The 27,911-nt window shown below is 42.9% G+C and overlaps 1 protein-coding gene, 1 long non-coding RNA gene and 1 pseudogene across 3 annotated transcripts; 1 reads left to right on the top strand and 2 right to left on the bottom strand.

Annotated features, from left to right (window-relative positions):
• Nucleotides 1–10,614: 10,614 nt before the first annotated feature.
• On the top strand, nucleotides 10,615–12,707 carry LOC146714973 (uncharacterized; annotated as a pseudogene).
• A 2,179-nt stretch (nucleotides 12,708–14,886) lies between these two features.
• Nucleotides 14,887–17,901, bottom strand: LOC146714972 (uncharacterized). Of its 2 annotated transcripts, XR_014918893.1 has the most exons (5): nucleotides 17,700–17,901; nucleotides 17,216–17,279; nucleotides 16,699–16,846; nucleotides 16,250–16,337; nucleotides 14,887–15,667 (listed from the first exon to the last, which is right to left on the bottom strand). It is a non-coding gene; the product is annotated as an uncharacterized LOC146714972 (long non-coding RNA). The 2 variants fall into 2 exon arrangements; XR_014918892.1 differs by having other exon boundaries at nucleotides 17,216–17,897.
• A 2,990-nt stretch (nucleotides 17,902–20,891) lies between these two features.
• On the bottom strand, nucleotides 20,892–23,479 carry LOC146714971 (uncharacterized). The gene is made up of 2 exons (XM_085440656.1): nucleotides 21,143–23,479; nucleotides 20,892–21,057 (listed from the first exon to the last, which is right to left on the bottom strand). Exon 1 carries the CDS (start codon nucleotides 23,477–23,479, stop codon nucleotides 21,605–21,607), a length of 1,875 nt encoding a protein of 624 aa, XP_085296782.1. The 3' UTR covers nucleotides 20,892–21,057; nucleotides 21,143–21,604.
• Between the last annotated feature and the right edge of the window lie 4,432 nt (nucleotides 23,480–27,911).

Below are 27,911 nucleotides of genomic sequence, written 5' to 3'. Positions count from 1 at the left end.
GGTTTCCATTGATGAAGAATGGACCCACTATCGTTGTACCCCATATACCACACCAAACCATCACTTTTGTTGTTCCAACAGAATAGGAGTGATCCATCCAATGTGGGTTAGTGTCAGACCAATAGCGGTGGTTGTGTTAGTTAACTTCACCATTCACATAAAAGTTTGCCTCATCACTGAACAAAATCTTCTGTGTGAACTGAGGGTCCTGTTCAAAATTTTGTTTTGGCCATTCTGCAAATTCTGTGCGCCGATCTGGGTCATCCTCATTGAGATGCTACAGTAGCTGGAGTTTGTAAGGGTGCCATTTGGGAGTAGCTAATATCCGCTGAAGGGATGTTCGACTAATGCCACTCTCCAGTGACATGCGGCGAGTGCTACGCTGTGGGCTCTTGCTGAATGAAGCTAGGACAGCCACTGATCTTTCTTCATTACTGACAGTTTTCTTGCGTCCACATTTTGGCAAATCCAACACTGAACCAGTTTCACGAAACTTGTAAATAACTCATGAAAGAATAAAGTTACGTTGAAACCAAACACAGCATTGTTTTTCTTGTGACATTATCAATAAGTTTGATGTGTCACATGGCCCTCTTCCTATTGAAAAAACAAAAGTTGTATCCAAGATGGCCAACTTCTAAATGGCCACCATGGTCACCACCCATCTTGCACTGAAAAAAAGGGACTGGCCATCTCTTGGATTTATATTAGCATCTTGCGTGTATTTAACACAAGTGCCTCGTGTTTTAAGGTTAGGTGTAACTATTTAGTGTAGAAACTACATGATATGCAGAGAAGGTACATTAATTTGTTCATATCACGTTCAAGTGAAGTAAGACAATAATGAAGCAATGTCAAATCTCGCGATATCGCACGTGATTTCATCTTGCGTTCTTTTGATCGTGGGTGAGGACTGCCGCCATCTCAGTAACGTCGTGCTGCCCGCCACTACTTTTTTGGTAAGTTGCTGCCTGCCACTACTTTTTTGGTAAGTTGCTGCCTGCCACTACTTTTTTTTGGTATACTGTATATGTTGATTTTCTGAATGAATATTTTCAAAATTACACCCAAATGTGGTTTAATGTATATTGTGTCACCATGTAACGTTAACGTTAAATAAAGAATTGGCGTGTTTTCATTTGAATTCTTTTTTTTTGACAAGGAGCCGTTAAGTTGCAATTAACTTAACTCTAACATTGTTTGGTCTTGAATTTCAATTAGTTTGCAAAATGACTGTTCAGTTACATTATTCAACAGTGTGTATTGCACCGTGGTGAGATTTTGGCTACGTCCACGCGTACACGGGTATTTTTGAAAACGGACATTTTCCGTTTTCGTTTTAAAAAATAATCCTGTCCACACATAAAGGTAGAAATGAAGGAAAACGCTGCTATGAACATGCCAAAGCAACAGGTGGCAATATATTCCTAACCGTGCAGAAATGTTGGCCAATCAGAAGTCTAGAAGCCTCGGTGGGAAAAAGTAAACAAAGCTGGGGCATAGAAGCAGAACCAAGTCGTATGTGTGGAGGGACAGTAACTGATGTGAGTGAAGTTGGCCCCCCCACCTTCTTCAATTCCAACAAAAGTGGTATCAAACGTTTGTGCTACGTTTGTGCTGGTTTGTGCTGCAAAAGGTTTCGTTTGTGCTGCTATCATTTTAAAGATATTAATAAAAATTTCTAGAGGTCAGAGGTCAACCAGCCCCCCCACATTACCCAAATCCAACAAAAGTGGTATCAAACGTTTGTGCTACGTTTGTGCTGGTTTGTGCTGCAAAAAGTTTCGTTTGTGCTGCTATCATTTTAAAGATATTAATAGAAATTTCTAGAGGTCATCAAAGGTCAACCAGCCCCCCCACATTAATGGAATCAAACAAAATTGGTGTCAATCAACTGTGCTATGTTTGTGCTGGTTTGTGCTGCTAAATTTGTCGTTTGTGCTGCTTCTGTTTTAAAGATATTAATGAAAAGGTAAAGGTCAAAAGGTCAACCAGCCCCCCCACATTACCCAAATCAAAGAAAATTGATGTTAAACGTTTGTGCTACGTTTGTGCTGGTTTGTGCTGCAAACATTTTTGTTTGTGCTGCTAACATTTTAAACATTTTAATAAAATAACATCTTGATGCGTGCTTAATCATCCAGGTAAGTACTGTAAATCCCAAAAGGTTGATTCTGTCCATCTGGACATTTTCAGTTGGAGAAACGTTTCGTCACTTATCCAAGTGACTTCTTCGGTCTCAGCTGACTGCAGGTTTCCCCAACCTTATAAACACATGTGAGTGAAGTTGCCCCCCCTACCGTCTTCAAATCGAACAAAATTGATGTCAAACATTTGTCCTGCAAATTATTTTGTTTGTGCAGGTTATGTTTCCCTAATTTTATAAACAGTACATGTACAGTGAGAGAGAGATGTTACATCTGTCTTCACTTGCATCCCAGTCATAGAAGCGTTGGAGGTAGTTCATAAGAGATTACAGGATCACCCCAACCTCAGCAACAGGACCACTCTCAGCACTGATCAGTTGTGTTTGCTTTTGGAACTGTGTCTTAATTCCACTTATTTTGCATAAGGGTCAGTACAGGCAGAAACCTAGGTGTGCCATGGGTTCCCCCAGGCCCCTGGTCAAAGTCACCAAACCAGTTCGTAAGCAGGTACAGGTGTGGCCAGAAGGGTCCTCAGAGGCACTGCAAGACTGCTTTTCCACCACAGGCTGCCACACACGACAACACCACAGACTTTAAGGAATATACAGAAACTGTTACTGCCTACATCCCAAAATGCATCGATGATGTCACAGAGACCAGGTGTCACGGGTTGCTTAGAGGATCCACTAGCAGGACTCCTGAGTAGCATTTAAACAGAGACTGTTTATTTACAGATCTTGACCAAGTGTATGTACAGACAGTGTGGGGTTAGTGCTATATACAAGACGTGAGGGGCAGGGCTCCAGGGAAAACGGGGAAATCACACACGCGCTCAGTTCAACCTCTCTCTTCTCCGCTAGCGACCAGTCACTCCTTCCACACTCCACACGGGGAACCACGGGGAATCTAGGAACAAAGAAACACTCGTTAAGTCTCTGAGATGGAGGCACAGGAAACTTGAGCTAGACGTGTACTGACAAGAGCCTTCACAACAATCCAGCGTTGAACAGCTCATCTCCTCCTTCTAATATACCAGCTGGTCTGATGAGGTCCAAGTGTTCCCAATCCAGGAAGGCGTGGACCGAGGGCGTGAAGCTGCCATGAGTTCTGCCCCCTGCAAAACAGGGCAGAGAAGTAGAGAGGGGGAGAGAGAGGGAAAAAGAGAAGAGAAGGAGGGCTAGGAGTGGAGAGATTCTGATCAGCACCTTGCCGATCCTGCAGGTCGTGACACCAGGCCTATCACTGTCCGGGCCAATCAGAAACCAAGGCTCACAGGTCAGGTTTAAATGCTCCTAAGGTTGAAAAATGCAAGCCTTCAGAGCCAGGAATTAGGTGAGCCAAAGAACAGCAAGGGCAAACCTGTCACGTGGCATCAGCTACAGCAAAGCTTCAGCGACAGCAGAGACACTTGGAGGCAGTGGCAAGGAATACAAACCATCACAGACTACAAGCCCACTCTGCAGACCGTGGTGACACAATCCCCAGACAGTGTGTGGAGATCCCTTGCCAAAATCAGTACCGCCGTTCCCATGTGCCTCAAAGCCTCCAACATCATTACTGTACCCAAGAAGTCATCTACCTCCTGCTTTAAGGACCACCGTCCTGTCAAACTCACCTCCATCATTATGAAGTGCTTTGAACGGTTAGTCATGCATCAAATCAAATTATCGCTTTCGTCAAAACGCTCAAGTGATGATGGAATTTCAACTGCCCCTTACTCAGCCCTCACGCATCTCAACACTAGAGACTCATATGTCAGAGTGCTGTTCATAGACTTCAGTTCAGCCTTCAGCATCATCATTCCCTCTCATTCACAAACTGGATCTGCTGGAGATCAGCACCTTGCTGTATAACTGGCTGCTAGATTTCTTGACAGGAAGACAGCAGATTGTACGGGTCGACAGCAACACCTCCAGCCCAAGAACACTGAATATGGGGGCTCCCCAAGGATGTGTGTTGAGCCCCCTTCTCTTCACTCTGCTGACCCACGATGAGCTCTACTACAGGGGTGAAGTTAACCATCTGGCAGAGTGGTGCAGCAACAACAACCTGTCCCTGAATGTGGAGAAGACCAGCAGCGACTCTACTTCCTCTGCAAACTGAGAAGCACAAGAGATTCAACCCCCATTATGAGCACCTTCTACAGAGGCACAGTTGAGAGTATCCTCACCAGCTGCGTCACTGTGTGGTATGACTCCTGCACTGGGTTCTGCAGGAAAAAATGACAATGCACCTGCCTCATTTGGAAGGTCGTCTCCATTACAGGTGACTACACTCATCCCTTCAGCAGCGTCTTCAGTTTGCTGCCATCAGGAAGGATACTGAAGAGCCTCCGGGCCAGAACACACAGACTGAGAGACAGCTTTGTCCATCGGGCTGTCAGGATGCTGACCATCTCTGAATCGAGAAGGGGGGCCCAAGGGTAAATCTTTCGCCATCCTACAATGCTGTGATTGTAGCCATTCCCCACTTTCTGTGAATGGTACTTATGGCCATTGATCAGTAGGCTTTGATTAGTTGTCGTTGATCAATGGTCATAAGAATTTGCATACTAACAATCATGGAACTAACCCCCCAGCACTTTGTTCATTCAGTGGTGCTAGTTTCCTTCACTATGCAAATGTACTGTTTATAAGGTTGGGGAAACCTGCAGTTAGCTGAGACCGAAGAAGTCACTTGGATAAGTGACGAAACGTTTCTCCAACTGAAAATGTCCAGATGGACAGAATCAACCTTTTGGGATTTACTTACCTGGATGATTAAGCACGCATCAAGACGTTATTTTATTAAAATGTTTAAAATGTTAGCAGCACAAACAAAAATGTTTGCAGCACAAACCAGCACAAACGTAGCACAAACGTTTAACATCAATTTTCTTTGATTTGGGTAATGTGGGGGGGCTGGTTGACCTTTTGACCTTTACCTTTTCATTAATATCTTTAAAACAGAAGCAGCACAAACGCATAGAAAAATCTGCGTTTTCAAAAATACTCGGGTACGTGTGGACGTAGCTATCAAATAGGGGTGGGTTTTTATAATCGATTCATCAATTAAAATCGATTCTGGCTTGGATAACGTAAAATCGATTCATTAAAATCCTGAATCGATTTTTTAATATAAATTTATTTTGTCCGAAATGCCAGAATCTCTGGTGACATCTCACAAAATTTCAAGAACCACCAAACAGTAAATGAGAGCAGGTACAGGGATTCTTCACATAGACTTAAACACAGGGCGTGACCCGCGGATCAGAATCAGTTAGATGTCGCCTTTCTCACAGTCGGGGCTGAAAGTGAAAGCCGACAGCTCGCTGATCCGGGTCCGCGCTTTGTGTTCACGCCCTTTATGCGCTGATTCTAAGGCTGTTAGTTTGATCTCTCTCCAAACAATATTGACCGAACCAGCAGCAAAAGAAGATCCAAACGCTTCACATAAACATCGTCATGAATTCACTCTTTTACTGTTTTGCTTCCATTGCGATGCGCAGCTCTCTCTCTCTCCCTCTCTCCCTCTCCCTCTCTCTTTCTCTCTCTCTCTCGAACAGTTTTGCTTTCTTCATTATTCGCTTGCTTGTTACGCACAAGTCTACTGTTGCTTACAGCGCTGTCGGCCGCTGTTTTTTTCCCTTTTACATTCTTCCGAAAAGAAAACCTCATTTCTGCTGTTCAATACTGAACAAATTTAAACTTTTTAAAATTATTCAAAATGCAAAATGCTTAGCCGTGTCTCTAATAAAACCGCTGTAACGTCAGAGGTAATGTTCATTAATTAATGGTTTTCTTTCGTTTTCGATGTACTGCAGAATATTTTTATAAAATCCCAGGCCAGGAAAATCACCTACATGTTTTTCTGTGTTTTATCTTCAGCTACTTTGACACAAAGGCATCTGCTGTGATGCTCACAGCTTGGATAAAGTCTTGCGAGTGTCAGCTTCCTTTTTATAGATACAAAAATATGTAAATGTACTGATCTGAATTATATTTCTGACTGTCAAAATTTCCCAGATTTAAATTGAATCGAATCGAATCGAATTAAATCGAATCGTGGATCGAATCGATTCGGGACCTTGTGAATCGGAATTGAATCGATTCTAGAAATCAGTGACGATACCCAGCCCTACTATCAAACCACCTCTGCTAATGTAATCGGCGGCATTAAGTTAGCTTACGCCCCTCAACGCCTTTTTTTTTTTTTGCTGCAGATTGAGAGACAAAGTCTATTCGCATTTCACTTGAAGTAAGCTGCTGGATCGGGGGTTTGAGTTGTTGTGGTAAGAACGTGACATTGTATTTTGTCAAAGTTTTCGTAATTAATTATGATACAGATAATATGCAAATATATGCAGTACAGTACACTCAAGCATTATTAAATATATGAATTCTAAGTACAGCTATCATTTATGCAATCTCTTTGCAATCAGTAGTTTGTTTAACTCTGTCCAAAAATTGGGTTATTAATATTACACTTTGTGAATTGCTTGTCATACGTAATTTAGAGAATCATCATTAGATTTAAAGGTTCATCCTCACTACACCTCACTCCTTCTTTATTTTCTCTTTTACAGTGAATGGTGCTAGAAGTGTTGCAGTGACATAGTAAATGTGGCAATGTAAGACCTGCCCTTCCGTTTTTCCAAGTAGGTCACATATTCTGAAACATTATCGAGTGAGACATAGGCACTTTGGAAATAATAATCGTATTCCATGTGTTCATGCAAGCTGTCCATGCAGTTTTAAAACATGGAATGCACTATTAATTCATTTGAATAGATGCCACGTTGTTAAAAATAGTCATCAGTCACAGGGATGTACATAGCTGTCATTTGTGTTCTTGTAAGGATCTTGTGTCTGAGAGAGATTACTGGACTCACATGCACACTTGAAGAAAAATGAGGTTGTAACTTGTATGTTTTTGGACTGCAAATTCAAAACAAATGTCTTCGGATCTTTTAGATCCCACAAGAGTAGGAAACACAGGTGTTATTCAGTAAAAAATCTTAAACCAGGAATAGTAAGTAGTATCAGACACAGTTGCTTATCCAGAATCTGCCTCCAGTACCTTTGATGAACACACTGGTGAGGGTGCTCAGTCTGGTAGCAGTGCTGATGCTTCACATGACCTCCCCAATGTAATTGAGCACAGTTTGGCAGCAGCTTTATTAAAATTGGAACATTTTTCTAATGTACCAAGCAGAGCAATTAATGATTTTTTTGGTAGAACTTCATCACTTAAGCGACTGTCTCTCAAAATCTCATGCTGAAGGTGTTCTAGTGGACATTTTTAAGAAGAACAACCTTCAAGTTGACAGAGCTGTCATAGAGGAAATCACTACTTCTCTGTGGTTAGCAAATCCTCTAAATAAGGCCATAGAAAAGGGTGGGCCATTGAGTTCTTCATATCAACGTAATCAATATTACAAGGAAATTTTTAATGTTGTTGAACCAGTTGAATATATTTTAGATGTGAAAGAAAACAAAACATTGCAGTATATTCCCATCCTAGAATCCCTGCGAGTGCTGCTGAGTAGGAAAGATATTGTGGACAAGATAGTTAGAATTCATGAAACACGAAGGGAGACTTTGATAGGAAAAGAAATATTGTACAGGTCTTATAAGGATGGTCTGCATTGTAAGGAAAACACTTTGTTTTCAGGGGAAGAGCTAAGTTTATCCATAACTTTGTACGCTGATGACTTTGAGGTCTGTAACCCTTTGGGCACCTCCCGCAAAACTCACAAACTTTGTGCTGTGTACTGGGTACTGAATAATCTACCCCCAGATTCTCATTCTAATTTATCCTCAATTTTCCTGTGCATTTTGTGCAAAACTGACAACGTAAAATCATTTGGGTATGACAAGGTATTAGAGCCCCTATTACACGACCTAAGGTCTTTGGAAGTTGATGGAATTTTTGTCCCTCAACTGGACAAATCTCTGAAGAGGACAGTGCAGATTATTGCTGCTGACAATTTAGGAGCACATGGAATAGCAGGCTTTGTTGAGAACTTTACAGGCCCCTTCATTTGTTGTTTTTGTACAGCAACTGCTTCAGACATTCAGTCACATGAGGTCAGGTCAGGAACTTTCATTCTCAGAACAAAAGAAACACATGAAACCCATGTCAGAGCAGCCATAGATAGTGGCACTAGCTATTTTGGAGTTAAAAGAGGCTGTCCTTTTACTGGAGCACTTTCTCAGTTTCATGTTGTCAGTGGCTACCCTCCTGACATTGCCCATGATCTCTTTGAAGGCATTGTGCCTGTTGAAATAGCACATTGCCTCAAGTTACTGATATCAAAGAAATATATCTCCTTGGATGATATAAACAATTCCATATTGCATTCCCATACAAGTGGACAGACAAAACCAATAAGCCTCATGCTTTGCCACAAAATCTTTCAAGCAGGAAAACCATAGGGGGCAATGCCCATGAAAACTGGTGCTTGTTAAGACTACTCCCATTTCTGATAGGCCCCAAAGTCCCTGAACATGAGGCAGTATGGCAGGTCTTGTTGGATCTAAAACAGATTGTTGAGCTAGTGGTTTCTCCACTTCACAGTGAAGAGTCTATTGCTTACCTTGAGAGCAAAATTTCAGATCATCGACAAAGGTATCAAGAGGTGTTTCCTAACAACAAATTGCTGCCTAAACACCACTACATAGAGCATTACCCACAACTAATTCAGCTTTTTGGGCCTCTCGTGGGACTTTGGACCATTAGATTTGAGGCTAAGCACAGTTTCTTTAAAAAGATTATGAAACACACCAGTTGTTTTAAAAACGTCCCTCTGTCTTTGGCTGTGAAGCATCAGTTTATGATTGGTTATCACCTGTCCTCTCCAAGTATTGATAAATCACTGCTGGATGTGTCAGAAGCATCCACTGTCCCATTAGATGTTTTAAAGGAAGAGCTAGCTCAAGCTTTCAAACAGAGAAATCCTTTTGTATCTGAAATACACATTGCAAAAAATGTTTGTAGTAAGGGAATACAATACAGGCCTGGTATGATAGCGGCATAAGGTTCTTGTGGTGGCTTGCCTGAATTTGGGGAAATCCATCAAATATGCATTTTGCAGCAGTGACTATTTTTTGTGTTAAAACTGCTGTGTGGATGGTATTGTGAGCATTATGGAGCCTTTCAGCTGACTCCATCACCTGCACGAGAACTTGCTCTTGTGGAAGTCTCGGAACTGGCTGATGAATACCCACTGGCTGCCTATGCAGTTGGAGGTATGCAGATGGTGACCTTGAAGAGATCAATCTGTGTCTTTGGGTAAGATCATTTAAAAAAAATTGTGCTGGGTGATAAGTATGTTGTACCTCCATGTTTAACCTTGTTTGCGTGGGAAATGGTGATGGAATTGGCAACATCATGCACTGGTGGATGTGATTAAAGATAAGGAAGGACTGTTGAAAAAGTGTGCACGGTGCTGTCACATATAAATGTGTATGGGATACCTTGGGCACACTAACTGGTGTTTTTTTTTTTCCCCAGAGTTAAGTTGTTATAGTGTTATAATGATAAAATATGAGGTTTGTTATAAAACTGATTGTAATTACATTTTCCTATTCTTTCCTAACAGACAGTGAAGAATGACCATGACAGCTCCAGCTATTCTCAGAGTTATCCTTGGACCAGACAGTAGTCAGAGGGTCATGATTTCTGCTGGTCTGCCTTCAACTGTTGCTGAACTGGAAGCTGAAATAAAGACTCAGTGCAAAATAATGGAACCCTTCCGATTGCAGTTCATGGACACACTTTTTGGGAAGAAATCCAAGACAAAGTGACAATCAAAATTGTATAACCACCCTTCCAACCTCAAGACCAAGGTGAAGACACATTTTCTTTTCCATCAACCAGTGCTCTTGATGACACATCTACTTCTGGTGACAGCACCGTGACTCTTTCATCTCCAGAGTCTACATCATCACGGTCTTCGTGGCCAGATTTGTTCTGCATTCCCCGTTTCACATATGATGCTGAAATTAAGCTTGCGCAGGCCCATGTAGCTTTCAAAGAAAATGGGATGCTGCTGATCCCTGATCCAAAGCTGAAGTCCGACATTTTGGAGGGTTTAATCCAGGAGGTAGTCAAGCACACAGTCTACCTCACAGACAGTAAGTTTGACCAAGTTGCAGAGGCACTCATCCTGAAGCATCCATGTTTAAAAGAAAAAGGCTCACACAGTGGCTATGCGGGATGGAAGTTGAGCCTCAAATACAAGTTATCAAACTACCGCACACATCTCCGCAAAATAGGATGTCCTGAAGTATGTGTGAATTCTTTGAAAAATAAGCCAGCTGAGAAATGTTCCCCTGCTTCTGCCGTTAAGCGACCATAGAGGGGTGAAGTGGATTACTGCCCCTCTTTTCCACTTGGAGAAAGTGAACAGTCCCTTGAGAAGATGAGGGTTGAACTCCTTTCCGATGTGAAGAGGCGCAACAACAGAGAGACAGTCATGGATAAAATGAACAGAACATATGCATTGAGAAGACAAGAAGTCATTTTTGATGCTCCCATGATCAGAAATGTACAAGAGAGATGGCCAGCTCTTTTCTTCCCAGCAGAGGTAATTTAAGTACGGAAAAGAGGACAGCAAAAAAAAAAATGCATTAAACCTCTCAGGCTCAAATTAAGTTTTTGTTGCTAATGCACAACCAAGTCCCGCAGTGGTACTTCTGAGTAAAAAAACCCCTCATAAAATATGTATGTGGGGTAATCAGGTTGTTAGTTTTTAACTGTTGCAAATCGGCAACGCCTGCCTCGAGAGGATTAACTAGTTGTGTCATAGATGTGTTAATGTGTAAAGGTAGTCCATATGGAAAAGATATATATAAATATTCTAAAGTTTGTATCTGTCTTGTGTGAAACTTGTATGAAAAGCATACAAGAGAGAAAACAGCTATAAGATCCCTTGAAAAATTATATAAATGAAACTTTTGGATACTTACTAAAATAATATATGAAAGTGGCCACTTTCATGAGTAAATCATATAAGCCTTATGTGATTTACTATATCAAGCAAGCCAAATCTGATGCAAGTCTTTAATAAGTTTTTTCTATTTCTTTTTTATATGGGAGTGCTTGACTTTATTAGGATGTGTGTCCATATATTGCATAGCAGAGTCCAGATGAAGAACTATGCTCTATACCAGCCATTATTTTAAAATAATTTCACGTTGTTTCAGATAAACGCAGAGTTCAAATGCATCACAACCATGACTTTACAGTCAAGGTTTCTGTCGCAGCTTGACTATCTCTCCTAAAGTCTCCTGAAAGTGTTTGCAACGCAATCAGGGGAGCAGGGCAGGAAGATAAAGGATGTAACTGCCATGATGACAGTAAGAACTTTTAAATGATTTAACTACAAAGTGTATATGCATTGCATTAGGTCAGTAAAAGATTTATACGTTGCATCCTTTGCAAAGCTCAACTTTTACTTGTGAGTACCAATTCTACTGAAAGGACCCTATCATTTTTGTCATGCATTTAGTGTCCCACTGTGAAAAATTTATCTTTTTTATATGATCTGGAAACTATTTAGTCCACTCCTTAAAAATCATGTCAAACTTTTGAAAATTGTTTTGCTGGTGTTGCATGTTGATGACTGGTTCAAAAACACTGTCTTTGATCACTTTCTTCTATGCTACTGAAAATGTATCTATTTTTTTCTTTGTTATAATTCTTAAGGATGACATTGATGCTCGAAGGGAGTCCCTCATCAAAGGACTGTGCTTCTATCTGAATGAAAATCCTGACATCTTGGTGCAGGAGTACATGGTGAGTGTTTTATGAGTAGATTGTGGCTTTGCAACGTTTTTCAAAATGTATTCAGATAGCCATTTAATTCTCCTTGGACTAGGCAGGCCTAGTAGTCCTCTTTAATAATATGGCAAAGAGATTCTAACACTGAGATTAAAACAAAAGGTTAAACTTGTTCGCTACATCGCTTTTGTTTGGAAAAAAAAATTGCCCAACTGTGAGGCTGAAAGAAAATCTAAATTCTTCTGAGTGACATAGCCTGGCTTGCTGGTGGGCCAATGTCTTTCTAACAAAAGACTAATGTAGACCTTGAATGCCCTTCATTTGAAAAAAACAAAAACAAACTTTGTGCGTGTGTGTTCTATTTGTTGTTGTTTTTTTTTTCCGTTTAGAAACAGATCATGAATGGCAGCAGGACAGGGCACTGCATGTAAAAAAGAGGATTTGCCTAAAAAAGGAATCTTAAAGAAATGTTTTATCTTTAACCAGGACATGACCGAGGCCACTGCACTGACTGCTATAGAGAAAACAACGGTGGGCATTTATGTCTCCAGAGATACGCCAGGCAATGACTGTCCTGATGTTGGCATCATCATCGAGGGTGTGGTGGTTCTTCAGGATTTGGATAGTGTGGCCCTTGCAGTTGCCATGCTTTTTGGACTGTTTTACTCGTTGAACATGAGTTACCCATCACAGCTCCGCTACACCTTTGAGGTCATTCAGAAGGTGGTAATGGAATTGGATGCAACTCAGCTCTCAAGAAAAGCCCAAAATTTAAAGACAAAACTGCTCATGTAAAGAAAGTTCACTGTTGCTCGGCATGTGAGGTGGTTTGCTCTCTCACTTGTTCTCCTGCATTTTGGAGGTTCGATATCAACGACAAATGTTCACTATTGTGTACTTTGTAAATGCCATATAGATGGGGCCTGGCTTGGTTTTGTTTTTTCCTTTTTGCTCTCTGTTCAAGTTTTCTAATTGGCAGCATTTTTAGATTTTGGTTTATTTGTTTTTAAAAGTGAAGAAATGTAGGATTGTTCACCCCAAATAGTCCCATCATGGCTGTGTGAAACAGCATTTTAGGTTTAATTTAGTTGGTCTAAGATTGCTTTGATGGTTTTATCTTTTAAACCAAGATGTTTCAGTATGATCATTGCTGGAATTTTTGAAACTTTTTTCGTATTTGTTAATTTTTTTTAAGTCACTCTATCACTGTTATTTCTGTGGCTCTTTAATAAAGGTTTTGACTTGCAAGTGGTATTTTTTTCTTTTTTTAGTAATTAGGGCAAAATGCATAATGTTAATGATAAGGTTAATAGGTAGGTGTTTCCCAATCCAGTAATTTTAGAATTAATGGTAACTAACATTATGTTAAATTATTTACAATTGTAATTGTTCATTTAATCTTAAAACCTTAAGCAGAATTTTTTGTATTACTGTTCTCTTTCAAAGAGGTAACCTGTGTTTTTCTGTGTTTTGTCAAGTCAATCATGGCATAGATATTAGACCTTTTAGTTTATTTATTTTTTCTCCCCACTCAGGTTACCATCTTGAAAGAAAGAGTGCGATATGTTATAAAGCTTACATTAAAAAATGTGTACTTGATACTAGAATATAATAACACATTGTTAAACGAAGATAACGTGTAGTATTTAAGTGACCAATTAGTGTTGGGTAAAAGTTACTCAATAGTGTTGGATTAAAGTGAGAAAATTATGAAAGAATAAAATATTCCAAGACTTCAAATTACTTCAACAGAACATGTCTCATTCACATTTTATCAAGACAAAATTTATAGGTTTATTGAAAGCGAATAACTTGTGTTAATTTAACACAATTTTTTCATTTGCTGCCAAAGCATCTGTGTGCAACAAATGTCCACCATTGAATTAAGTAAATCCAACAACATATTTTTTTCAGTGTGAGGAGTCTGCCCCCTCACATACACTAATGTGCCACAAACGGGTTGGGGGATTCTCATCGGATGAGAATTCCTCAAAATCGGCGTCCTCCTCAACACAATCCTCTGTCTCAAACACATTCACTTCTATGTCACTTTCACTGTCAAAGACTTGTGCCAAAATTTCATTGACAGTAAATCTGTTCCCAGAGGAATTTTTTTTAGAGAACATAGAGATTGCACAGTACACCGTGCACCAAGACTAATGATTTAAATAGAAGGGGGTCATGGAAGCTTTTATAAGTTTGCTCCTCCCCTACACTGAAAAAAATATGTTGTTGGATTTACTTAATTCAATGGTGGACATTTGTTGCACACAGATGTTTTGCTTTGGCAGCAACTTAAACAATTGAGTTAAATTAACACAATTTATACATGTTCAATAAACCTGTGCAATTTGTGTTGATAAAATGTGACTTAAACATGTTTTGATGAAGTAATTTGAGCTCTTGAAATATTTTAATCCTTCACAATTTTCTCACTTTATCCCAACACCATTCAATAACTTTTACCCAATACTACTTGGTCACTTAAATACTACATGTTATCTTCAAATTACATTTTGCTATTATATTCTAGTATCAAATACACAATTTTCAAATGGAGGCCTTATAACAGATTATATTGTTCTCTTCCAAGATGGTTGCTGGCATCCACCAGTAACCTTTCAAAACAAAATGTCTAATTTCACTGCATTGACAGTAGGTAAAGAATTAAACTGACATTACTCCACTACTGAATCTATATAAACCAACAGTTAAATAATGTCAGTTCTTCCGTGTTCTCTGAAATCAATCACAGCAAAGAAATTAGACTCTTTCTTTTGAAAAATGTTGGGAAAGAACAATACAAAACATTCTATTTAAGGCCTCTGACGTCAAGAATCAGTTAAACAACAATTATAACTAAACAATTTGAGGTAATGTTAGTTTCCATTAACATTAAATTAGGTTACTGAATTGGCAAACACCTTCCTATTAACATTACCCATTTTACCCCAATAACTAAAGAAATTAGCACTTGCAGGTCAAAACCTTTATTCAAGAGATGCAAAAATAACATTGATACAGTGACTGTCAAAAATTACGGCACTGATCATACTGTGACATCTTGGTTCAAAACAGCAAGCTTAGAAATATTCAACGTTCCTTACTTCAACTGAATGAAACTGAAAATACCATTTCACACGGCCCATATGGGATATTTAGACTGCATAACTGTTCATGCTACATCTCTTCACTAGTAAAAGAAAGAAAAAATACAAAGAGAAATTTAAAAATGCTGCCAAACAGACAGAGAACTTGTACAGAGCAAAAGGAAAAACAAACAACAACAACAACAAAAAAACGGCTCGTCCTCATGGCAGTTGCAGTGTATATAAAAATGAACCCTGCGATCTGTTCCTGGAATTGAGCTTCAAAAATGCAGCAGAACAAGTGTGAGATTTAAATGTCTTCTCACCTAGAGCTGGTCACCTCACATGCATAACAGTGAGCTTCGTTGCAGGAGCAGTTTTGTCTTAGTTGTGAGCTTTTCTTGAGAGCTGAGTTGCTTCCAACTCCATTACCACCCTTTGAATCACCTCAAAAGTGTAGCAGAGTTGTGATGGGTAACTCATATTGAAGGAATAAAAAAGGTCCAAACAGCATGGCTACTGCAAAGGTCACGTTATCCAGATCTTGAAGAACTACTATACCCTCGATGATGATGCCAACGTCAGAAAAGTCATTGCCTGGTGCATCCTCTGGAGACAGATGTTCATTGTGGTTTTCTCAATCTGTGCAGTGGCCTCAGTCAAGTCCTGGTTAAACACAAAACATTTCTTTAAGATTCCTTTTTAAACTCATCTCTTTTGAATCTACCAGTTCTAATGTTAGAGTAATTTAAACCAATGCAAGCAACATAGTAAATAGCTATAGCCAAAGAGTGGCCTGCCATGCTGCCATTCATGGTCTAACAGAGTTTCTAAGAGAGGGTGAAAAACATAATTTCAAATGCTTTACATTAGTTTTTCTTAGAAAGACACCGGCCCATCAGAAATCCAGGTTTTGTCACTCAGAAGATGTTAGAATTTAGACTTTCAGCCCCACAATTTGGTTAGCTGTTGGTCTTTTTTTTTTTTCAAACAAAAGCTAATGTAAATATTGGTGGGATTTTCCTTTGTTCACTAGAATGACAAATTTAAAGTTTTTTCACACTGATGTGACCCCTAATACAGGGGTGGGGCCTCAAGGGCCGGCGGCTGAGTTCACTACCAGGCCTCATGTGAACTTCAAATTATTAAAGAGGACTACTGGTCCTAACTGGTCCAATGAGGATCAAGTGGATAACTAAATGCATTTTAAAATGTTGCAAAGCCACAATCTACTCATAAAACACTCACCATGAACTCCTGCACCAAGATGTTGCAATTGTCTTTCACACAGATGCGGAGCACTTTGATGAGACTCCCTTTGAGCATTAATGTCATCCTAAAGTATTATAACAAAGAAAACAGAGATTTGTGAACTTTTCAGTAGCACAGAAGAAAATGATCCCAGACCAAAACTTAAACCAGTCAACATGCAACACCAGCATCTACAAAGCAATATCAAAAGTTCCTGTTTGACATCAACTTTATGGATATATAGTTTCCAGAACATTTATTTTTTTAAAAAGATCAATTTTTCTCAGTGGGCCAGTAAATGCATGACGAAAATTATGGCATCCTTTCGGTGGAATCAGTACTCACAGGTAATAGTTGACTGTTTCAATGGATGCAGCATAAAAATCTTTTACTGACCTAATGCAATACATATACACTTTGTAGTTAAAGAATTTTAAAGTTCTTACTGTCATCATGGCAGCTACATCCTTTAGCTTTGTGCCCTGTTCCCCCGATCACTTTGCAAACACTTTCAGCAGACTGTCAGAGAGAAACTCAGCTCCGTCAGAAACCTGTAAAGGCATGGTTGGGATGCACTGGAATGCTGCATTTCATCTGAAATGACATAAAATTATTTTGAAATAACAGCAGGCACTGTGCTTGGTTAATAATCAGTAATGTTTTGTTGAATAAAAACTGTGTTTCCAGATCTTATGGGATTAAAAAAATCCAAAGATGTTTATTTCTGATTTGCAACCCAAGAACCCACAAGTTACAACCTCATTTTAGTTCAAGTGTGCATTAATGTGAGTCCAGTAATCACCTTTCTGACAATACATACAGGTATAAGTCAAACCTATGGCAGATTTTGGATTTCTCAGTTGTATTAATAGGGTGGTCTATTTGAGTATGCATGCACCTAATAATTATAAAAAACCTATTATAATTAAGTTACAGAAACGAAAATAGAATATACTTTCTTACCATAACACCTTGAACCCACAATCCATCAGCTGACTCCTGGTGAAATGCAGAATAGATGTGGTCTCTCAATGTGCATCAACAAAAACAAAAACAAAAACAAAAGGACAGCAGGTGAGGGCAGGAGGGGTAGGGATGTAAGCTAGCATAATACCGCTGATGATATTAGCTAAAGCTGTTCAATGTCCAAAATCTCACTAACACCACGGTGCAGTAAATACACAATGTAACTGAAGAGTCAGTTGACAAATCTATTCACACAGAAAACCAAATTATGTTATGAGTGCCTCGTAATTAGGTTTAATGTGATATTACGGCTCTTGTGCCAAAGACAAATTCAAATGAAAAAGCGCCAATTCTTTGATAACAGATAAAACAGCAAATAAGCTAACGGCTCTTTTTTAGCATGTTACATGGCGGCACTTTAGACATTTAACTACATTTGGCTGAAATATGGTAAATATTAATTCAAAAAATCAAGACATACCAAAAAACGTAGAGTTGGCTGCTCGACTTGACTGAGATGGATGCATTTTTTAAACCACGATCCAAAGCCCGCGAGATGAAATCACGCGTGGTTTCACGAGATTTAACGTTGCTATCTTATTGACTTACTTCACCTGAACATGATATAAACAATTTAATACACCCTTTCTGCATATCATGTAGTTTTTACACTATATAGTTACATTTATCTTTAAAACACGAGGCAATTGTGTTAAATACATGCAAGATGCTTACATAAATCCAAGAGATGGCCAGTCCCTTTTTTTCAGTGTATCTTGCATAAGCTGTTAATGTCATTGTGAGAAAATCCTACCTACCCGCCACTGCACGAGAAATATCTGTTCTAATTCTGCAGGTGAGTATAGTAGGTCACACACACACACACACACACACACACACACACACACACACACACACACACACACACACACACACACATTTTCATATCTTAGTCAGGACATATAATTCCCTAACCCTTAGACTATATCTAACCATAACCTAAGATAAGATAAGATAAAACTTTATTAATCCCTCGGGTGGGTTCCTCTGGGAAATTCGGTTTCCAAAAGCACAGCACCGACAGAAGTTACAGAGTTACAGAATATTATATATATATATATACACATATATAAATAAAATATATAAAGGGGATAAATAGAATAAATAGGAATAAAAATAAAAATACAAGTGAATTGCACATTACCTAATAACCTAATTGTAACCCTGACATTAAAACCACATTTTGAGCCTCAAAAATGCCTTCAAACACATGGCGATGGGCATTTGTCCCCATAATTATTTGATCCTTAGGGGGTACCACACATATCCAAAAAACACTGGAAAAAAATACTGATGGATGAATGTAGTCAATGTGATTGTAAATGTGCATTGGACAAGTGATGTATTAACCAGCAGGGTGAGCTGAAGCACCAGGAATAAACTCTAATCAAATCAAATCACTTTTATTGTCACATCACATGTGCAGGTACATTGGTACAGCACATGTGAGTGAAATTCTTGTGTGCGAGCTTCACAAGCAACAGAGTTGTGCAAAATACAATAATGTAAACAAGCAAAATACAAGAATGGCTACATCTGAAACTAATAAATATATGTACAATATATAATAGTATATGCATTTCTGGATGTGTATACTAAATATTTTTCTACGTGTGTGTGTGTGTGTGTACACATATTTTACAAATTAAATAGAGTAAACAATAAATAAAATATATAAAATAAAATATACAGAGTGAGACATGTGCAAAACAGTGGCGTTACTGTACAGTATGGAGTGCATAATGTTAAAGTTCAGTAGTGAAGCTGAGGTGTCTATGAAGTGTTCAGCAGTCTGATGGCCTGATGGAAAAAGCTGTCTCTCAGTCTGCTGGTGCGGGACCGGATGCTGCAGAACCTCCTTCCTGATGGAAGTAGTCTGAACAGTTTATGGCTGGGGTGACTGGAGTCCTTGATGATCCTCCCCGCTTTCCTCAGGCAGCGCTTCCTGTAGATGTCTTGGAGGGAGGGAAGCTCACCTCCAATTATCCGTTCAGAGCACCGCACTACTCGCTGGAGAGCTTTGCAGTTGTAGGCGGTGCTGTTGCCATACCAGGTGGTGATGCATCCAGTGAGGATGCTCTCAATGGCACAGTGATAGACGGTCCTGAGGATGCGGGGGCTCATGCCGAATCTTTTCAGTCTCCTGAGAAAGAAGAGGCGCTGCTGCGCCTTCTTCACTGTTTTGTTTGTGTGTACTGACCACGTAAGATCCTCAGCCAGATGTACACCAAGGAACCGGAAGCTGCTCACTCTCTCCACAGCAGCGCCGTTGATGGTGATGGGGGTGTGTACTTCTCTGCACCTCCGGAAGTCCACTATCAACTCCTTTGTCTTTGCGACGTTGAGGGTGAGATGGTTGTCTTGACACCAGTGGGTCAGGGCGCTGACCTCCTCCCTGTAAGCTGTCTCATCACTGTTGGTGATAAGACCCACCACTGTAGTGTCGTCCGCAAACTTCACAATGATGTTGGAGTTGTTAGTGGCCGTGCAGTCGTGGGTGTAGAGTGAGTACAGGAGAGGGCTCAGTACACACCCCTGTGGAGCACCAGTGTTCAGTGTGACGGGGGATGAGGTGATGTTGCCCAGTCTGACCACTTGGCGTCTGTCAGACAGGAAGCTAAGGATCCAGCTGCAGAGGGAGCTATCCTGCAGTTTCCTGTCCAGCTTCGCGGGAACGATGGTATTGAATGCTGAGCTGTAATCTACAAACAGCATTCTCACATACATGTCTCTCTTCTCCAGGTGTGACAGGGCAGTATGTAGTGTCAGGGCTATGGCATCATCAGTGGACCTGTTGTGGCGGTATGCGAACTGTAGAGGGTCCAGTGAGTCGGGTAGTGCAGAGCAGATGAAGTCCCTGACCAGCTTCTCGAAGCATTTGCTCACGATGGGGGTCAGGGCTACATGTCGCCAGTCGTTCAATGAGGAGATGGTGGAGGATTTGGGTACAGGGACGATGGTGGCCATTTTGAAGCAGGCTGGGACTACAGACAGAGAGAGGGAAAGGTTGAAGATGTGCGTGAACACTCCAGCCAGCTGAGCCGCGCATGACTTGAGGACGCGGCCGGGAATCCCGTCCGGACCAGTAGCTTTGCGTGCGTTCACCTTCCTGAAGCACCTCCGCACATCCTCCTCAGACACAGTGTGCGCACTGACGTCATCCGCGGTGCGCACACTGTCCGGTCTCATGGTGTTCGCTGTGTCGAATCTAGCGTAGAATACGTTTAGATCCTCACACAGAGAGGCCGTGGTCTGTGGTGTGCTGGTTTTCCCTCTAAAGTCTGTGATCGTGTTTAGTCCCTGCCACATACTCCGAGGGTTGTCAAACTGTTGCTCCACCCTGTCCCTGTACTCACGTTTGGCTGCTTTGATCGTCTTCCGGAGTTGGTAATGTGCGTGTTTGTAGTTCGATGTGTTCGCGGAGGCAAAGGCGGTGCTCTGTGCCGCGCGAACATCTCCGTTAATCCAGGGTTTTTGATTTGGGAAGGATTTAACTGTTCTGGATGGGACGACATCTTCCACGCATTTCCTGATAAATCCGCAGACGGAGTCTGTCACGGTATGGCATGGCACACCGTGGAAGGAGTGGGGAAGGAGGACCCAGGCGCGGTGCTCTATGTACAAACAGTGTTTATTTACAGAGTGAAAACAACGTAACAATAAATCCCCGTGTTCTCCCAGACTCCCGTGTCGTGTCTCCCGTGAATAGTCCGTGTGCTCTCTGCTCCCGTGTCAGCACCCCCCGGTGCTCGCTGCTCTCCGTGCCTTCCACGCTCTTCCTGCGGGAAACAATAGCGCAGCTGTCAGGACACTCAGAAATGGCAGGCATACACTTTCTGACTAAACTTAGACAGTGTGACTAACGTGGAGTCTCATGCAATGATCCCGCGTCGGTGGGAGCTCCAAGACTCTCTTAAGTAGCTCCCCCGACGAGGCCTGATCAGCAGCAGGTGTGTGGCTTCGGGTGTGGCCAGTCCCCTTGCAGGGCCACACCCTCCAGGCCTGACGCCGCCTATAAACAAGTGCTCAGCCACCCACACACACATATACACAAGCACAGGGAAGGGGGAGCAACACCAAAATACACAGCAATAATAATAATAATAATAATATAATACATGACTGCTCAGCGATCCTGGGTCGCCCAGTCCCAGGACCCTGACAGTACCCCCCCTCTAAGGGTCGGCTCCCGACGACCCCAAAACAAAAACAAAAAACAGCACAACCAACCCAGGGCGGGTGGCGGGGGGAACCAGGACGGAGGGCCAGAACCAAAACAAGCAAAAACAACAAAACCACAAACCGACCCAGTCCACAGTCTCAGAGTCAGGCCGCGCATCCCGCAGCGGTGCAAAAAGAAAACGAAAAGACGCCACAAACAGTCACAGGCGGCCCATCAACACAACAAGAGAGTTCAGGGGGCCTACCTCGAGCCCAACGGCGGTGACGTAGCAGCTCCGGCGGACGGCCCCGGGTCCGGCAGCAGCAGCAAAACAGTTCAGGGGGCCTGCCACGGGTCCGGTGGCGGCGGCGCTGCTCCTCCGGCGGCCTGCCACGGGTCCGGTGGCGGCGGAACGGTTCTGGTGGCCTGCCACGGGTCCGGTGGCGGCGGCGCTGCTCCTCCGGCGGCCTGCCACAGGTCCGGTGGCGGCGGAACGGTTCTGGTGGCCTGCCACGGGTCCGGTGGCGGCGGAACGGTTCTGGTGGCCTGCCACGGGTCCGGTGGCGGCGGCGCTGCTCCTCCGGCGGCCTGCCACAGGTCCGGTGGCGGCGGAACGGTTCTGGTGGCCTGCCACGGGTCCGATGGCAACGTCGCTGCTCCGGTGAGCAACAGCGAGGCGTGGCACCAGGTCCATGACGCGCCGATCGCTGACGTGGACGCACCGGACGTGGACGGCGAGGAGGCCGCGCTAGACGTGGAGGTCCCTCCGGTCCGCTGACCTCCGGCCGAGCGGGACCCTCCTCGGCCGGCAGCGAGAGCTCCTCCTCAGCCGGCAGCGAGAGCTCCACCTCGGCCGGCAGCGAGAGCTCCACCTCGGCCGGCAGCGAGAGCTCCTCCTCTGCTCGCAGCGAGAGCTCCTCCTCCGGCTCGCTGAGCTCCTCAGCTGGCAGAGCGGGCTCCTCCGGCTCGCCGAGCTCCTGCTCGGGCATGCTGAGCTCCACAGCTGGCGATGCGGGCTCCTCCGGCTCACTGAGCTCCTGCTCGGGCATGCTGAGCTCCTCCTGCTCGCTGAGCTCCTCAGCTGGCGGTGCGGGCTCCTCCGGCTCGCTGAGCTCCTGCTCGGGCATGCTGAGCTCCTGCTGCAGCTGGACGAAGTCTGAGGTTTCCCGAGCTTGCACTACCCCCCGGGCTTTACGCAGGGTGCAAAGGCAGGCGGAAACTCCTTTGAGCTGGCCGAGGTAGGGGTTTCCCTCCAGGATTGCCTCGATGGCGTTTAACCCCACCACTCTTGCCCTTGTGTTGGTGGTGTGAGTTACCCAGTCCATCAGGCGTTGGACGCGGGTGAGGCCGCTCTCTCCGGACAAGGCCGCTGGAGTGGGCAGTGGAATGGAGGCTGCTGCTGGTGGAGAAGATGGCTGAGCGTGTGATGTGGATGGTGAACAGGATGAAACGGTAAGCGGTGAGGTAGATGTCGCGGGGCATGATTCAGCAGGTGACGGCTGGATCACTAGCCGGGCGATAGGCTGAGGTACAGCGACCAGCTGGGCCGCGGGCTGCGCTTTGGCTACCGGCTGGGCAGCTGACCGTATAAACATAGCCCCAGAGTAAACAGTTGAGGTGAGTGACGATGAATTGTCCATATGACTCACCACAGCCGGCTGTTGAGATGTCTGTGGATCTAGCTGCGGTGAGGAACGCTGGCGGCGCGAACGTCGTTTCCGTGTCGGCGTCGGGGCCGGCGTCTCAGGCAGTGAATCCACCAGCTGTCCGAGCTGGTGGGCAGCCTGAGGAGGAGAGTGGAGGTGGAGGGTGGAAAGCAGGAAGTCCAGGACAACTGAATTAAGGGAGTCCACCAGCCAGGGGAATTTAAAAAGCATCTCCTGCAGCCGCCTCTCCACGGCGTGACGCAAACCTTCCGCTGGCTTCTCCCACCACACCTCACATAGGTGGTACACTTCGTCCATAACTTCCCTCCTGAGCCTCTCCTCGGAGACCGCTGGGTCCATTAGAGGCGGGATCATTCTGTCACGGTATGGCATGGCACACCGTGGAAGGAGTGGGGAAGGAGGACCCAGGCGCGGTGCTCTATGTGCAAACAGTGTTTATTTACAGAGTGAAAACAACGTAACAATAAATCCCCGTGTTCTCCCAGACTCCCGTGTCGTGTCTCCCGTGAATAGTCCGTGTGCTCTCTGCTCCCGTGTCAGCACCCCCCGGTGCTCGCTGCTCTCCGTGCCTTCCACGCTCTTCCTGCGGGAAACAATAGCGCAGCTGTCAGGACACTCAGAAATGGCAGGCATACACTTTCTGACTAAACTTAGACAGTGTGACTAACGTGGAGTCTCATGCAATGATCCCGCGTCGGTGGGAGCTCCAAGACTCTCTTAAGTAGCTCCCCCGACGAGGCCTGATCAGCAGCAGGTGTGTGGCTTCGGGTGTGGCCAGTCCCCTTGCAGGGCCACACCCTCCAGGCCTGACGCCGCCTATAAACAAGTGCTCAGCCACCCACACACACATATACACAAGCACAGGGAAGGGGGAGCAACACCAAAATACACAGCAATAATAATAATAATAATAATATAATACATGACTGCTCAGGGATCCTGGGTCGCCCAGTCCCAGGACCCTGACAGAGTCTGTGTATTCATCAATGTCCCTAGCAGCCACGTGAAACATTTCCCAGTCCGCGTGATCAAAACAGTCCCGCAGCGCAGACTCCGATTGGTCCGTCCAACAGTGCACCGCCCTCCGGGTTGGAGCTTCCTGTTTCAGCTTCTGCCTGTAGGCGGGCAGGAGCAGGATGGAGCGGTGATCTGATTGGCCAAATGGGGCGCGGGGGAGGGCTTTGTACGCATCCCGGAAAGAGGTGTAGCAGTGGTCGAGTAGCCGATCTCCACAAGTGTTAAAATGGATGTGTTGGTGGAGTTTGGGTGAGACTTTCTTCAGGTTTCCTTTATTAAAGTCTCCGGCTGTGATAAACGCTGCCTCTGGGTGTGCGGTTTCCTCGCTGCTGATCGCGCTGTACAGTTCCCTGAGTGCTCGGTCAGTGTCGGCTTGTGGGGGAATGTAAACAGCCGTAATAATCACTGCTGTAAATTCCCTCGGTAGCCAGAATGGCCGGCACTTAATCATCAGGTACTCCAGGTCCGGTGAGCAGGAGGATTTGACCAGGTGCACGTTCGCATAATCACACCAGCTGTTGTTGATCATGAAACACACACCACCGCCTCTGCTTTTCCCAGTAAGATCCTGTGACCTGTCCGCGCGATGCACGGAAAACCCCGGTAGTTGTATTGCGGAGTCCGGTACCTTGTCCGATAGCCAGGTTTCTGTGAGGCAGATCACGCAGCAGTCCCGCATCTCTCGCTGGAATGAGATCCGTGCCCGAAGCTCGCACAGCTTGTTCTCCAGAGACTGCACATTAGCCAGTAATAAACTGGGTAACGGTGGTCTGTTAGTGCGCCGTCTCAGTCAAACCAGAACGCCAGATCTTCTCCCTCTGCGTCGGCGTTTGCGGCCTCCAGGGCCAGAGAACAAAGGCGTCTCAGGTGAGATGAATGGGGGGTCTGCAAACGGAGCGTCCGTGTTGCAAAACTTGAACTCCGGAAAGTTATAAGAAAGACCGTCTTTTATGTCCAGTAAGGTTTGTCGGTCGTACACAAGGAGACATGTGCTACTCGCGAAAAAATGAAGGAAAAGTAAAATTAAACACAGAAAAAAGCTGTTGCTTGGGGGAGCTCGCGACAAGGCTGCCATACTCGGCGCCATCTTGTACATCATGCTATTAACTATCTGTTATTGTGCTATTTATGTAAAGTGATGGGAATAACAGCGTTATAAGTAACGGCGTTACTTTTTTCAGTAACGAGTAATCTTCTGATTAATTACTCTTTCTATCGTTACAACGCCGTCAAGGTTACTAACAAGAAAATGCGGGGCAGTCACGTTACTATTTTTCAACAAACAGACAGTTGAAGCTGTCTTCAGCTTACCACACCTTATATCAGTTGCACCGAAGTAGCTGTCTACGTAAGTAATCTGGGCGCTACAGCTTTGTGCAGCTGCGCTCCCACGGTCGGCAATCACTTTCTGGCAGACGATCACTTTTTGGCACAACACCTGGGGTTAAAGGGGCAAAACAATCGCATGGGTGCTGCTGTTTGGCTGAGGAAGAATAAAGTAGCCGTGGTTAACATGACCACTTCAAGATGACAAAGCAACAAGGTGCTATATACCTATACTTATTTGATTTTGAAAAGTGTGCAGCAAAAATGTAATTTATCTTCATGCTTTTTATCATACATTCTGTAGAAAATACAATAGTCACAAGTAGAGCAGGGCAATATGACCAAAAATATTTATCACGATATACATTTGAAAATTTGCGATAACGATATAACTGACGATATAATTGACACGAGACAAAATACTTTACAACTCCGCAATTTTATTAGTGCAAAGAAAAAACATCAATGTATTTTCACTTAAACAAGCAGCTGTTTTTGTCCATTAAAGTTATATAAAAATGTAACAGTGCAAATGCAAATTCCTTGCTGACAGTTTAACCAAAAGGCATTTCCAGTGGAAATTGGCCAACCTATCCTCAGCATAACCATGTATAACATCCACAAAACTTAAGGAGGTTATACACACACAATACAGTAATATTATGTTGAAGCGCAGTACGTATCACTCCGCGAGGCTCCTGCCTACGACAGTCCATCAAGCGGTGCGGCTTCGTAGCTTAGCAAAATCGTACTGAAACATTTTACAGATTTTCGAGCGCCATGTACATAAAATTGTTTCGAGGTCAGTAAACACAACCAGAATTCATACATAAGGCACACGGGATTATAAGCGGCACTGTCGATTTTCAGAAAAATCAAAGGATTGATTTTAAGTGTGTTGTATTTTCCAAAAAAAACGGTAATAACGACGGCCCGCTAGCATGCTCTACCAAAAATAGTGCTTTGTTGTGTATCTGACAGACGAAAGCTAAAACAGTTTCACACCACTGAAGTTGCAGCATTTATACAAACCAATTCTGGTTCATCCGTTTCATTTATGATCCACTTTCGCCCTTCTCATTCGCCGCCATGCTTTTTCCGCCATGTGCGTATGAAAACAAAGGCACTGCGCATGTGCGTTTTACCCATATTTTATTGTGATATTTCACTTTCTTATCATTGCCCAACATTATACCGGTATTACCGTGAACGGCATGATATGGCCCAGCCCTAGTCACAAGTTGAAAGTCATAGGCTAATTGATGTCCATCAACATTAAACAGCTCAGATTAATAAACCTATTGTATAATCTGTAGCGTTGGAACACAGTCTGACAATGAGACATCAATCAAATGTGCAGTGACAAAGACAATGAACTTTATAGCATTTATGTTTTTGTTAGTGTTCTGTCTGTGTTTGTACAAGATTAATGGCTGAAGCACCACAGATCAAGTGTTTGTGTGTAAGTGTGGGTTTCACTATGTCTAAATGAGAAAGGCTAAGTATGTGAAATGTTTTTGCTTTTGTTTTTTCACCATGGTTGCAGCAAAACATTCCCCTAGTCTTCTTCCTCTTCAGTAATCTTGGTAGTCTGGGCAGTTCAGTTTCTTTTGTGTCAATTCTATTTTTACATCTAATGGTTCAAAAGATTCTGTTAAATGATAGAAGGAAAAACTTCAAACAAACTTCAAACAAATTGCAGCTGTAAGCTTCTGAGAATAATTTATTAGGTTTGGTTTTGTATATGTCAAACATTTTGTTTCATGTCAGCAATTTCAAGCTACCTTGTTGAAAAGTTATTAACATGTTAATATTTGATTGGAGAAATTCTGCAGCATGCCCATTAAAAAAAAAAGTTTATTTTTTATACATTTTCTCATACATGCAGATAATACAGCAATAACTTTATTACCTTTAATGTCACAGATTAAACAATGTCCATCAATATGTATTAAGATTAATAAACTCAGTAGTGCATGAGGATTACTGAGTATGACTATGACTGTCTGACTGTCAACAGACTTTCAGTCTGTTGAAATACTAATCACACCAACAGTCACAGTTTGGTGTGAAGACATTTTCCCCTTTGTTCCCCTTCAAAATATACTTGGTGAAAATGTGTGGGTGTGCTGGACACTCCCCATGCATTTTTCATTTGAGAAAGATATGTACTGATGGAGGCTTCCTGTTCCATTATTAGTTTAGCTTTTACTGAAGCTGCTCTGAAAAATAGTCTGTGAATGTGGCACCAATGGCATGTAGCTGACGTAGACCGTGACCTTTAAAGCATTTATGTTTCTGTTACTACAAAAAATATTAATATTCATATTAATATTTGTTCATTTACCCAAATGTTATTATTAATGTTTATAGTTACTTCTCAATAACATTTCCCTCATATTTTTAAGATTTTACAATAATTATTTTGTTCTCTTTGTTGCCTTTGTTTTGTTCACCTGAT

This window comes from Copadichromis virginalis, linkage group LG3, assembly GCF_057382275.1.
Source record: "Copadichromis virginalis isolate Kocher_CV1m ecotype Utaka linkage group LG3, C_Virginalis_male_GT1.1, whole genome shotgun sequence".
NCBI classification, from domain to species: domain Eukaryota; kingdom Metazoa; phylum Chordata; class Actinopteri; order Cichliformes; family Cichlidae; genus Copadichromis; species Copadichromis virginalis.
The sequence above is the reverse complement of the archived record's forward strand: the minus strand, read 5'-3'. Positions and strand labels throughout refer to the sequence as shown.